Below are 14,101 nucleotides of genomic sequence, written 5' to 3'. Positions count from 1 at the left end.
GCGAGCAGCTGGAATGTTTTTAGAAATAGGTAGTCCTTAATCCAAACAGTAGGATTTCAGTAGTATGAATGGAATTTTTCAATTGAAATTTGACCCTTAAAGATATCTGCATTTGAAAATGACGCGATAATTGCCTGTTAAACATTCAATACAATGTCTACACCGCGTTGTAAATTTCACAAATTAACACTCAAAATGCTTCAACCTTTTCTTATATAAAATCCTATAAATAGAAGGGGTCCTGGATTTTTTTTGAAAATCTTCAATTCCAAATTATTACATTGATAAAATTTCCCTTTTTGTTTATCTCGCTTAATACTCTTAAAGAGAGTGGCTAGTCTAACCTCATTTGTAACTCCATACTTTTTACGACTAGTTTGAAATCCCATATCTATAAGTCTCCTATTTTCTCACGTGTAAATTTTCAAGTGCTTGGTATTATGTGAAGTGAGTTTTGTTTGACCTATCCTTGTAAAATTCATATATCTCAAATTTCATCGGTTAGAAGTGCTACTGAGTCTAAATCATAGAACAAAAAAGGTCTTTCAGCCAAGACACTGTGTCAGAACTAAGGCCCAGTGCACAGATCACAAAAGATCTTATCACAAGACAGAGTCGCCTTGTAATTGATTGGTCTCCTCACCTGGAAAGCGGTTTAATTTATTCTTTGTAATTCGAATTGTATATCAAGCCCCCGGGGGGGGGGGTACTTAGGCAAAATGGGTGCCGGGTATGTGCGAGCCATAAGGGTACCTTTTCTCAATCCTCAAAAGTCTCTCAAAGGGGTACAAATTCAAAAGTTAGTCTCTGAAAGGGTCCCAAAATCATGAAAATCAAAAATTTCTCTCTCAAAGGGTCACGATTTCCAAAAATTTTGACCAAAATTTGGTAAAAATCAAACCAAAATTTGGAAAAAATGGACCAAAATTTAGGAAAAAGTCTCTCAAAGGGTCCCAAAATCACCAAAATTTAGTCTCTCAAAGGGTCGATTTTCAATTTTCGGCTCGGACATACCCGTCACCTCGCAAACCTAGTACCCCCCCCCCCGGGATCAAGCCTTAATACTCTGATTAACAAAGAATGGGTATTTGAGCGCTTAAATACCACAGAAGTTTGGTTAAAAGAAAATAATATGTCAATATTGTCAACTTTAACCAGCATTTGTTTACTTTCAAAACAACACTGTCTTTAAAATGCGCTAATGTAGGTCAAATAATTTCTTTTCAGGGTAAATCCACAAATTTTAGGTTTTTGCTGACTTTTATATGGAGAAAAATGAATCTAAAAATTCTCGATGAACAGCATTTTTACAAGACTTTATTCCTTGATATAACATTTTATTATACAATGTCAATTTTTTGATGACCAAAACAATAGCTTCCAATTACATTTCTGATCATGTGACCTTATCTTAGACAATGTGAGATGGGCAAAATATTCTTGATGGATATCGAATTTCTGGTATCCTTATTTTTTCGTACAAAAAAAAGAATAGCTTTGTATACAGCTATGTAAACTTTGTTAAGCGGAGTAAGCAAACAATTTATAAGTGTTTGTCGCAAAAACAGTAGGACCTAAGAATTCGCAAATTTTTACATTGTATCCTTTCTACGAGTGTGGTCGACACTGAGTTTATGGCAAATATTTAATGGGATAGATTTGGCAAAGACCTTGATAACCATACTGTATTTTCACTAACGAAAATCAGATAGTTGTTTAACATCAAGAGTTTGAGCAGCATTTAAATCGATTTCACTTTAATCTGAAGATTACAAAAGTTTTGGTTTACAGAAATCGACCAACAAGTTCTTTGTTATATTTTTACACCACCAAAACATCGGGTAGTCGAAATTTTGAAACTTTATACTGCGAATTCGGAAAACTTTTGACGTAACAGTAAAAATGACGGGATACGTCGTTCACAATGAAGGTTATCAGCCGGATGATGACTCAGCATCCGCCGCTTACAACAGATCGTTCGATCCTGAAGGAGGACAATCCAACGGTTCAGTTGCCAAGGAAACCAAAGATGGCGGAGAAGAGGAAATTAGACAAGGTTGGGGAAATAAATTTGAATTCGTGCTAGCTATCGTTGGATATGCAGTTGGTCTTGGAAATGTTTGGAGATTTCCATATTTGGCACAGAAGAACGGGGGAGGTAAGTTTTCCTTGTTTTGTTTGCGAAGTTGATTTTGTTTGCTGCTCAAAATGTTGAGGACTGTTAAAATACATTTACAACTCATACATCCTTTTACCACAAACTCGATGGGATCCCCGCCTACTGGAAAATTGACTTTGGTTCCATCCCCATTTTCATTCACACTTTTGGTAAGAAGTTCCACTGGGACTGTGAGGCATGGGTGTACAGAACTTTGTAGTTGACAAAAAAATATGATGAATGAGCATATACTATGGTGATTTAATTCAAGGGACCGGTAAATTCTTGGCTTGGTGGAAAGACAAGGCTATTTTATGGTAATGATCTGATGAATATAGTCGAATGTTGAGCTGGGGGTTTTTCCAGTTTTTCATTTCATTCGTACTGACACCGACCAAAAATTGATGTCATTTTAAGAAGGGTGTCTCAAAATTATCTTTCAAATTACAATTATTCCCCTTTGCAGCCGATCGTTCAGCCTCGTGAGCCTTTTTACAAAACCATGTCAATTTCGAAAATCTCAAATTTCAAAAAAATAACAGACGACAGAAATTTTACAAACAAACATTTCAGATTAACCAAAAGTTTAAGATCAATCTTTCAATGATATCTCTGAAATAATAGAAACCCAGGCGTATCAAGTACTTTATTGTCGTTGATATTTCTGAGTGTTTAAAAACAAAAAAAGAATTACTTTCAATGCAAAACCACGGTAAATCTGGAACTTAAGGAATCGTTCGATACATTATAGCACGTGGCAGAATTATTGTCACATGATCGAGACGAACCAATCCTCTACACGCTTTTTTTTTTTATAAGAATACACTTTATAAGAATGTCCATGATGAAAATGGCCAAAAAATTAAGAATATCCTAAGAATATCACCATCATGGAATTTTGCTATTCAAGCAAAGAATGTCATTTTTAGAGCATTCTAAATTATAAATTGCCAATTACCCCAAAGTAATAAGAATGCTGAAAGGATATTTTAGGATGATTTTCCCAAAAAAGTTAAGAATATCCATGATGAAATGGATTTACACCATTCTTATAAAAAAAAAGCGTGTAAAGGCCCTTTTGCACACAGTACAAGAAAGTTAAATGTCTCTTTTGATTGGCAATTTAAAAAAGAACAATAGGGAAGCTGCACAGCCTAGCGAAAAAAGTTGAAAAGTTTCAACTCTTGTTGCGCTCAAAGCGACAGCCTTTAAAGCCTCGATTTGTGTAATTTATGCAATAATTAAGCCGCGCACCTTGTTTGCCAACCATAAAATGCTGAGTGGGTAGCGGCCTAGACTAGTAAACTAGTCGGTTATTACTTATAACCTTATAATAAAACTGTCAATCAAATAATGTAAACACTAATTAAATATTCAGCGCGCGTGAGAGAAAAGGAAAATAACCGACTTATCAGATAAATAACCGACTAGAAGCTACTTCCAACGCCTTTTTTTCTTCACCTAAAATCGTAAGGAGAGACATACAGATTTCTGTATGTCTGACCCGTGCGGGATTGCATTTATTTTTTTATCTGTTTATTGCGTTTTTGGAAATGCTCATTTATTAATATGTTCCCATGTTTAATGTAACTATGAAATATCATTTAGTCAAAAAAGTAGGATGGATTCTCAAAAACCTAAAAAAAGTTGTATAATTAAACAACGTTTTTTGAGGGAAGAAGCTTCTAGTCGTTGAAATTCAGAAAAGAGACGCAAACTTCACCTCATCGATTCTTTTTATTTGGAGCTTGATTTTTTGTATATGGGTCTGTTTTCAACGACTAGTATACTAGTCTAGTAGCGGCCTTAATGATAATCCCTAGTGAAAACTCTTATACAACTGTTCAATCGTAGTCGCGTGGCCAGGCGCGTGTCACTTTATTATTTAACTTCCCACCCTAAACTTGATCCAATCCTTTTATTACACTTTTTCTATTGTCTTTAGGTGCGAAAAAAAGACTGGGGTGGTTTTAGGGTGGTAAAACGGATAAAAAAATTGGCTGCGTGGCAATTGGCAGCTGGGTCGAAAAGGTGTATTGAGCCTGCTTTGTCGTGTGATCCCGCTACAACAAAACGATAAAAAATTTTGCATTTATTATCTGGAAATCTTTTGCGCTCTTGATCCGTGATAAATTTCCCAAATTGAGAAATGTTAGAGTCAAAAGAATTTTTTTAAGAGAAATAAAGTACGGTGAAGAACTCAAACACACACGGGAAAGAAATTTACTCGAGTTAAGGAAATTTCGAGTTATGGCTTATAAGGCAGTGTTTACTGAAGGGATCGTAAAAAATATTCGAGTTATAGAGGTTCGAGTTAAGAGACTCTACTGTAACATTAACTTACGTGTAAAACCACTGTCGTCAAAGGACTGTTAAATTCTCAAGATTCTCGTTCGGTTTTCTTTTTTACTTTCTTAAATAGAATCTCTAGTAACCTCTTTTTTTCGTATCTTATCAAATTAGCGTTGCAGCCACTGACCTTTATATATACCTGGACCAAGCTATATCCGCAATCTTTAATCGAATTTTTTTTTTGAATTGGTACCCGTAGAGAAGCCATCGCAGTGTTAAAAATTAACGTCTAACGACGCTACATCATCAAAAGTTTTCGAGAAAAAGTAGATCTAGCGCTCTCGATGCCTTTATGCCGCTATTGAGTAGTGCCGTCATTAGGGTACTCCGAAGAACAAAATTGAAATCGAATACCTAGCTAAATCGCTTATCGCGTCCGTCTTCTAAGAGTATAAAGTTAAAAGTAATGGTTTTTAATTAAGTATTATGGGTATGTGTCTCTCTGCAGGATTAAATGTAGCGAGATTTCATGACGTGCAATTCAAATTCACTGTATTTTCTAATGAGAGCGACCCTTTAAACGCAAAAATTTAACGCTGTTGCTTACACGTCAAAGCAAGGAGATTCATAATGCTTGTTTTTGTTTTTGTAACAATCTCTTGTATTATGGCTGGCTAGGAATTTATAGCACGAGTTTCTAATGCCGTTTATTCTTCCTTTGGTCATAAAGTTGATAAGTGCCATTTAAGGATAAAGGAATCACGAATTAACCTAGACTAGAAATCTAAGCTAGTTTGATTCAGTTACTAGGATAAATCTGATAGTAAGTTGTGACTGTAATAACAGTATTCCAAGGCAAACTTAAAATCCGTAAATATAAAAACATTTATTTTAAAGCCCCGAAAACGCTATATTGCCATTAGCCCTGTCCTATAGCCTTGTGAATACAGACTTAGTTTACTAGGCTAGAATTAACCTTGAACCCTTTGATTTCCTTCCCAGGTGCTTTCCTGATCCCGTATATCTTATCTTTGGCATTTATGGGAATCCCTGTTTTCTACATGGAGCTTGCGATTGGACAGAGGCTGCGTCGTGGGCCGCTTCACGTATGGAACAAACTAAGCCCTTATCTAGCCGGAGTTGGTTTATCCTCAGTCGTGGTGTCCTTTCTTGTTGGTTGTTACTATAACATGATCGTGGCATGGTGTTTTTACTATCTTTTCATATCATTCCAAGCTGAAGTGCCTTACGCTAAATGCCCTTGCGAGGAAGGCTTCTCTTCTTGTAATGAAACTTACGGCATGGTCGAAGAATGTGCGTTATCTTCACCGACGACGTATTTTTGGTACAGAGGAGCCTTAGATACGACGTCAGGTATCGACGACAGCGGCGTCTTTAATTGGAAGCTTGCTCTTTGTTTACTATTGGCTTGGATTTTGATTTTTGGCATTACTTGTAAAGGGACAGAATCTATGGGAAAGGTTGGTTAAGTTTTTTTTCATAAAAGTAATTGGAATGACAGAAAACTTAAATCTTTCCATCAACAGGATGGAAAAAAGAAGATAGAAAATAAATTATAGATTTCCTCCTTGTAATGTCTCCATTTTATTTATGATTCCACCACTACCCGAATATTTTTTCGTATTCACCGTTGAATCCCAGAGTCTTATTTTACTTTTTATAGGATGGTAATAGCTTTAGTAACAGCTTTAGTAAAGAAAAGAATCAGAGCCATATCCTCTGTCTGGGCCTTAGTCTACATGACATTCCATCTGTTAAAAACAACAATTCTTATGCATAAAGCGACCGTAGCATGAAGGCATGAAGGTAGAGTATCCAGCTACGGTGTGCAAGGCTATGGAGAAATCCAGGGAAAGGAGTGGTGCCCTAACTTTGGGTAGACAGCTAGAGAAAAGGGAACCTACGGATTACCCTGGACTGCGGTCGCAAACTTTCTTATGCACAATGCGTTATCTTTGTCATTTCAGGCTGTCTACTTCACTGCTATCTTTCCTTATGTTGTCTTGATCATCTTCTTTGTCCGTGCCATGATGCTTGAAGGGGCTTCTGATGGTATCAAACACATGTTTACACCTGATGTAAGACATATTTAGAATCTAAGCATTGGCGGATTTAAAACAATAGAGCAAGTACGTCGGAAACATACTAAGGAGTGCAACGCTCGTTAAAAAGACAATGAAATTACAATTACAAATCTCTTCCTCTGATAAGTTCGATGTGGTCTAAATCGGCCTATGCTAAGATCTGCTGAATCCTTTTATCCCTAAAGTTAATTTTATTTGGTCAAAAAAACTGAATCGAGCTCACAAATCTTTGGTATTATGGGTAGAGCGAGAGATTTGCCAAGCAAGGTCCCTGATTGTTGACAAAGATAGGCCCTATCACACCATCACAAAGCCGCTTGGAGGGCCTCCTATATTGGATACAAAGTGTCCTTTGCTTTTAATATCTCTTAAGAGACATACTATATAAGAAATAAATGAGAATTCAAACAAGGAACTCCTGATGTTTTTGAAGCCAACATTTTAGAACTCTTCTTTTTGAAATGAACAAGCTTTGAATATCAGCTTTACCCTTACCAGAGGTCCTTCAGAAAGTTATCTTAGATTGTACCATTGATTTTAGTTTGAAGCACTCACGAAAGCAGAAGTATGGCTGGACGCATCAACCCAAATTTTCTATTCATTGGGTCTTGCTTTTGGTGGATTAATTTCAATGGCTAGTTATAATGAAATCAACAACAATATCGTTCGTGATGCTCTACTTGTGTCTGTTGTCAATTGTGGAACGTCAATTTTTGGCGGTGTTACTATCTTTGGAATTTTAGGGTACAAGGTGAGATGAGTTCAAAATTTAATAATACATCATTTGGTGATGAATAGAATATGAAATTGAAATTCGTCCCTTAGTTTTTCCCTAATCTCATTTTTGAAGATTCTAATAGCCTTCACGTAAAGTATCATGAAATTTAATCCATGTTGAAACAACACTAAGGTTACATCCTCATTCAGCCAATTGTATTCACTGTCTACACTGGTGGACTTGAGAAAAACGAGAAAAAATATTCTCATTATATTTTGAAGATTTTTTTGACCTGAAAACAATAGAGTTTCTCTCCTCATCGGGATTTGGATAGAAAAATTCATCCCCTCCCAGCTGGCACACAACGTTGTTTCAACGTTTATCTAATGTTCATAACGTCCATATAACGTTAGATGAACGTTGAAACATCGTTGTGTGTCAGAAGAAGAAGTTCCAACGGGGCTGCGAGACAGGGATGTTTCTATAAATCGGGTTAATTATAAAGGAAATGGAACAGAAATGAACATCCCAATGCTTAATCTTGTCACTGCATTTTTAGGCAACGGTTAATTACAAGCATTGTTTAACAAAACAACCATTGGACAATCGAACATGTGACCTGAAGACTTTCCTTGATGACGTAAGTTTCTTAATAGCTTGGTTATCTAACCTGTAAACTTAACTTGGTCTGCTATGATGTCTGTAACTCCAAGGTTGGCTAATTCTTCCTTGCACGCGATGATTGATTTAACAAAGTACGCATTCGCTGCAATTTTATTTAGGCAGTAAACCAGAAACATCAAACGAAAAAAAAGTTTGCTGCCTGGATATCCAGGCTAGTCTCTCGATGCCAAAATTTTAAAATTTAAAATCTAAAATCTACTGGACTTTTCATACTCACCAGGATTACGACTAGGGTGGGTAAATGGTCGAACGGTTGATTTTTCAAACACTTAGAAATATCTAACGTGTCTTTCGAAGAATGTTTTGGCGTTTTGGCTCTGTTCAGAGTCTGAAATTTTAATATCATGTGCTCTCTAAGAAGCAACTTTGAAAAGGCTAAATAAATTCAGTCTTTATTTCAAGTGAATAGATACAGCCATTGTAACCTAAAAACTAATTTTGTCACCCTCAGGTAGCACAAGGTCCCGGCTTGACATTCATTGCTTTTACGGAAGCTATGTCTACAATGGACGTAACACAATTATGGAGTGTGATGTTTTTCATGATGACTCTGACTCTTGGTATTGGTACCATGTTGGGAACTTATGAAGCCGTCCGAACCACTGTTATTGACTTGAAGATTATCCCATTGAGGAAAGAGCTTGTTTCGTGTAAGGAATATCATAGATTTTAAAAGTTAGATTTATTTGTCGGTCGGTCATACTTAAACCCATATCAAAGTAGACAATAATGAATTTACTGACTTCCTAGGAATGAAAGAAATACATCGCTTTCAATCATTCTATTACTTGACAGATTCTATTAGGTACTCTAGGTAATTAATAATTTCCAGATTCCAATCCTGGGAGGCAGATAGCATTAGATATGCAATCTGACTGTACTAGCGGCAAAATAATGATTTTCAGGAGTACAAAAAATCAGTCAAAAATTGAGTATGAGTTACAACCCACACAGTATAAACACTATAATACCGCTTTAGTGAATGTTACCTTCGAGGTTCAACCCCAACTCAAAAAGTCGAAATATCAATAATGCTAAAAGAATTTAATACATCCTATTTTTCCACATTTTCAGTGATCCTTTGCCTCGTCTCATTCCTGTTCGGATTGCTGTTCTGCCAAGGCTCTGGTCAATATTGGTTGGATATGTTCAACTCATTTGCTGCAAACATCGGTCTTTTGACCATATCTTTATTCGAAGTCATCATCATTATGTACATTTATGGCATTAAAAAGTAAGAAATATGAAATTTCAAATCCCAGGCAAAACTTTCTTCCCAGCTAACACACACGCAAAGCAGTTCTTTTTCTCAACAGCATCAATAAAATAAAAATTGAAGCAACTGTCGAGAGAATTTCCGTACTCTTATCGTGATAAAACAAAAGCTAAAAAAAAAAACACAAAATTAATAAATTCATTTACACGCTTTTTTTTTTATAAGAATACACTTTATAAGAATGTCCATGATGAAAATGGCCAAAAAATTAAGAATATGGTAAGAATATCACCATCATGGAATTTAGCAACTGAACCTAAGAATGCCATTTTTAATGCATTTTAACCTGTAGATTGCCAATTTCGATCTTAACCTAAGAATACCGTAAGAATATTTTTGGATGATTTTCGCCAAAAAGTTAAGAATATCCATGATGGAATGAAAATCCACCATTCTTATAAAAAAAAAGCGTGTACCCTTACAATCTACATTTTCAAAAGTACCAAAAAGAAACCATTGCTTCGTTGTTTCAATCTTATCCGTGCTGATTCTAATTACTCCAGCATGACACGTATGCGCTGGTGATGGTACCAGAGCGAAATCTACCCAAATAAAGTGTGATGGACAGAAAATGGGCCATTCTATTTCATTTCCATACAGGGAGTGGACGAAAATTTCCAGGAGGTAGGAAACAGGTTTTAGTTCGTATCATCAAATTTTCAAGAATCTCATTTTGACTTAAAAATGATCGTCCACCCCCTATCTGGATTTTAAATAAATCAGTCCAATGAATGATCTGTTTTGTGAACAATATTATCCTATCTTTTATTTTCCCAGATTCGAGAAAGACATTGAATTCATGTTAGGCAAGAAACCAAATTGGTATTGGAAAAGTATGTGGCTGTTTGTTACACCAGGGCTAACAGTGCTCATCATATTTGCATCCTTTTACAGTCTGGCAGCAAATGGCATCAAATATATTCGCTGGGACCCTGTCACGGTAAATGAAAATTTCAATAAAGTCTTTATAATGTATGGGTTGGAGTTCCAAAGAAAAGCAAAGAATATTTAGTGTTTTTTGAACGTTTGAATATTATCGGCCCTGAAAGCCACAAAGAGGTCGGTTAAGTTTGCGGGAGAAGAATGACACAAAATGTCAGTATCTCAAGAAAACAAGAAAATCGTTACAACGACTTGACGTCAATCCTCTCTGATAAATCATAACCCTGGTTTCCACACTTTGAAGCATGATAGGCGTTAGAATTGGCAATATTCTTGAGATCTTTCTCCAATAGAATTCTATACCCTATTGCTTTGAATTATTAGATGGACATAAATCGCGTCCTGACAATTTAACAAATGTCATGCAAATCTTTACAAGGGTTGATCCAGAGAAAACCTGTTTATTTATATGCACCATTGCAATGTCTTCCACGGACCCAACAGCTGATTGGTTGAAAGTGACTGATTTTACGTCACTTACAAAGAATCAGCTATTGGGTCCGTGATGTAATATCAGAAGACATCCCAGCTCGCAAACAACGTTGTTTCAACGTTTATCTAATGTTCACAACGTCCATATAACGTTAGATGAACGTTGAAATAACGTCGTGTGCCAACTGGGATTGCAAGGGTGAATACGATGAATATTTTCACAATCACCTTTGATTAACGTTTTAGGCTACCACATTCCTTGACGATTATCCAAACTGGGCCAAAGGATTATGTATTCTCCTTATCGCTGCCAGCGTTATCTTCATTCCCATAACTGCACTTCTTGTCAACTTTGACCTCTTCAAAATACCATCAGATGAAAGTGACGACAAGAAAGAAATGGACAATGAGATGAGAGGAATACCGAATAGTTCGTCACAGCAAGCACTGGCAAATCATATGATCACGCAAGGATAATATTAAAATGATCGAGTTTTCCCAAAGGCGAGAATCAAATCTTCAACCTTTCGTAAGCCAGAAACTAAAGCCTTAGAATGTGCGGCGTATTTCAGATTTCGGAACGAATATATAACTTTCTTTGTTTTTGCCTTCACATATTCCAATTTCTAGCGGTAAATGTTACTTCCAATCCAGCGTCCGTATGCAAACCACGCGGGCCGCTCAATTTATGAAGCAAAATAAGAGCTTTCAAACCCTACATGGGAGATTAGATTATTCACTAACCTTAAGCAATACCTTATTGAAAACTAACCAAGGGGAATTGGCTTCACAATGATCATATCTATTCAATTATACAGGGGAAAATGCATGAATCTGTGACGCACGCATGTTTTCCTCAAGAAAGACCTTGAAAGATTTTTTTATTGAAGCAAAAAACTTTACGCGAGATTAAGTTTTTTTAAGATTCATAAAGTCTGTCTTGATCTATGACTAGTGACCCACACTCCAGACCTTTTTTTACTTACATTTCACATTCTGATTTAGCTTGTAAATGTTGAACTAAGAAACCAATTGCCCATCCTCGTTACAGCTTTTTGATGCTAACTGATAGCGCTAGATAATATTCTCTGGCGCCCATAAGTAACGTAAATGAAGCCTGGGATACACGGGGACGAGGTTGTCAATTGTCATACTAGAAAGGACTATCATGTGTGGTTATTAGCTATTTTGAAGACATTTGTAATTATAAACAGTCAAAATTTTTGTATCAGGATAGTTTGGTAGTTCCTATAAAATCTTTTTTTTCATATTTCATTTTTTCAAGAAAATAGGTATTTTTGTTACAAATTTATTCAAATGTAAATAAAAGTTTTCGGAAATATAGTATGCTTTGTATATTTTTAAATGACTAAAAATCCATTGCAGCCAAAATATTTTCGGAAGTTGCAACCAAGAAGTTTTATAATGTTAGATATATCTTAGTAAACACGGGCATTCCAGGGCTTAATTTATCGTTTAGGTTTGAAAAAGTACTACGACCCCTGTTATTAAAACTTTCCAAAATATTCAAAACATTAAACATCATAGACTAAAATGCTAGTTCTCCAATTGATCTTTGGCAGTTTATATGGATGCAATGAGCAGGGGATATCACTGTAATTTGACAATTGATGATACAGATTTGAAAAAGCACCCCTGTGTCACAAAGCCGGTAGAGTTCCCTGCCCCAATGGAAAATTTGACCCCGGTGAGAAATACCCTAAAATTTAACCCCAGAATATGATTTCGGCACGTGCTTTTCACGGTAGTCCAGGTTAAAATTGAGGGTTCATTTGGAAAATTATTAATTTTGGCGTGAACTTAGTAGTTTTGGCGAATGTGGAAGGCGATTCCTATTAATGATATGACGCAAAAATATCGTTACTTTACTCCAATAGAAGAACTCAAAAACTTCGATGGGATGAGCTGGAATTTTAACAAAATGCTTCACTAATTGGTCATTTGAAGTAATAGAGAGAGAGTTCTTTAGAAAACGTAAAGAAAAATTGTTTTATTACAGGTTAACGACGAACCAAGTCAAACGAGAGCTTGTAAAAACTCCAGCGTGTTCCACCTCAACACAATGAGGAGTATTTTCGGTTGGTATATATTTATTCCTATAACAAAGTCAAAATTTACATTAAAATGCATTCAAAAACTTTAAATTTGCCGATAAATTTCTCCAATACAACTTCCATTTCTCTGTGCACTCAGAATAAATGAGCTAAGTACACATTGTCTTTGGTCAGTGAAAAAAAGCTTTGATTTCTGAGATTTAAGTTTCAGTTTTGATGCCATCATTTCGTTAACAATGGTCGAGGTTCCTTCGAAATCAGAATTCATAAAAATTCGAATTTCTGGTAATAAACGTGTCGCTAATCTCCTCGAAATCATCCAAGCTCCATTTGAATTGAAAGTCTGAAAACTCTTAAGAAACGGTTTCTTCTTATCCTCTTCAGCTTTATTTGAAGTTTGAGAGCTCAATGTATTGATGTATAAATCTTTGTAATTCTTTTGCTGAAATTTATGTATACCTTTATAGAGTGCTTGGACATTCAAAAACATATTTTCACGCATGACCAATAGTTTCTCAAACGAGCATCCATTTAAAGCCCAGTATAAGGCACCATATAATGCTTGCATTGTCTTAGAATTCTTAGCATGTACACCAAGCAAATCATTTCTCATAACTTCATCAAAGAACGCTTTATCCTTTCCAGCCTTATCAAGTGGCCGCCCAACGATGTATATAACACGCCAACGAAGTTCTGTTTCAGGTGATTTCAAAGCACCCCACGTCTTACGTATAGTGTTACGTAAATCTTGGTTCCCGTTTTCACTGAACACCAAAATCAATATCTTGTAAGATGTTGAAGAACCGCACATGTGTATATCCCTATGTGTAAAAGTCATCGGGAACTCTGGATACTTTTTGTCAAGGGCTAAGTCACCTGAAGATCTCGTCATATAGAATGACGACTTGATTCGAATCTCAAATTTTTGACGTCTTTCCAAGACACGGCGTAAATCTTTGATTTCTTTCGTAAGTCGTTTTACTACACGTTTGGTATCAACGTTAGATGATTGATACATTGGTTTTCGACTCTGGAGATCTTGGTAATATGACCAATTCATTTCAACATAGACACGTTTTTCTTTCATAAGTTGCTGGTAAAAAACTGTGAATGAGAAAATTCCAGCCACTAACGTGAATAGGTATTGAAACCTTGCTGCTGTAAGCTTCATGCTGTGTAAATGTTTTTGCTTTTATCTCTGGAAGAGTTAGAATCGAAAATTAATACAAAAACCATCTCAGATGTAGTAACAAGTTCAATTTCAAGGACGGATAACCGTATTGGTGGAAAATATTTCATACTATGTTTTACCCCTAATTTCCCCGTTGATGTCTCCTGTAGATTTTTTTCAGATTCGTTTTCGGAATACCATAACGCATAAGCCTCTGTTGTCATAGGAACAAGAAATACCAGTCGGGA

The 14,101-nt window shown here is 35.9% G+C and overlaps 1 protein-coding gene across 1 annotated transcript; it reads left to right on the top strand.

The window, feature by feature from the left end:
- The first annotated feature begins 1,496 nt into the window (after positions 1-1,496).
- On the top strand, positions 1,497-11,954 carry LOC136805295 (sodium- and chloride-dependent transporter XTRP3A-like). Its single transcript, XM_067061876.1, has 9 exons — positions 1,497-2,158; positions 5,453-5,931; positions 6,439-6,549; positions 7,097-7,306; positions 7,833-7,913; positions 8,409-8,607; positions 9,032-9,191; positions 10,011-10,173; positions 10,854-11,954. Exons 1-9 carry the CDS (start codon positions 1,903-1,905, stop codon positions 11,082-11,084), a joined length of 1,890 nt encoding a protein of 629 aa, XP_066917977.1. The 5' UTR covers positions 1,497-1,902; the 3' UTR covers positions 11,085-11,954.
- Positions 11,955-14,101: the final 2,147 nt, after the last annotated feature.

Source organism: Clytia hemisphaerica, unplaced genomic scaffold, assembly GCF_902728285.1.
Source record: "Clytia hemisphaerica strain Z4C2 unplaced genomic scaffold, Clytia hemisphaerica genome assembly, whole genome shotgun sequence".
Lineage (NCBI taxonomy): Eukaryota > Metazoa > Cnidaria > Hydrozoa > Leptothecata > Clytiidae > Clytia > Clytia hemisphaerica.
The sequence above is the reverse complement of the archived record's forward strand: the minus strand, read 5'-3'. Positions and strand labels throughout refer to the sequence as shown.

Bases quoted from the DNA above. Each gene is read 5' to 3' on its own strand.
- LOC136805295 (XM_067061876.1), top strand. From the start codon at position 1,903: ATGACGGGATACGTCGTTCACAATGAAGGTTATCAGCCGGATGATGAC. The intron at 5,932-6,438 runs GTTGGTTAAGTT...TTGTCATTTCAG, and splicing joins GGACAGAATCTATGGGAAAG to GCTGTCTACTTCACTGCTAT. The intron at 7,914-8,408 runs GTAAGTTTCTTA...TGTCACCCTCAG, and splicing joins TGAAGACTTTCCTTGATGAC to GTAGCACAAGGTCCCGGCTT.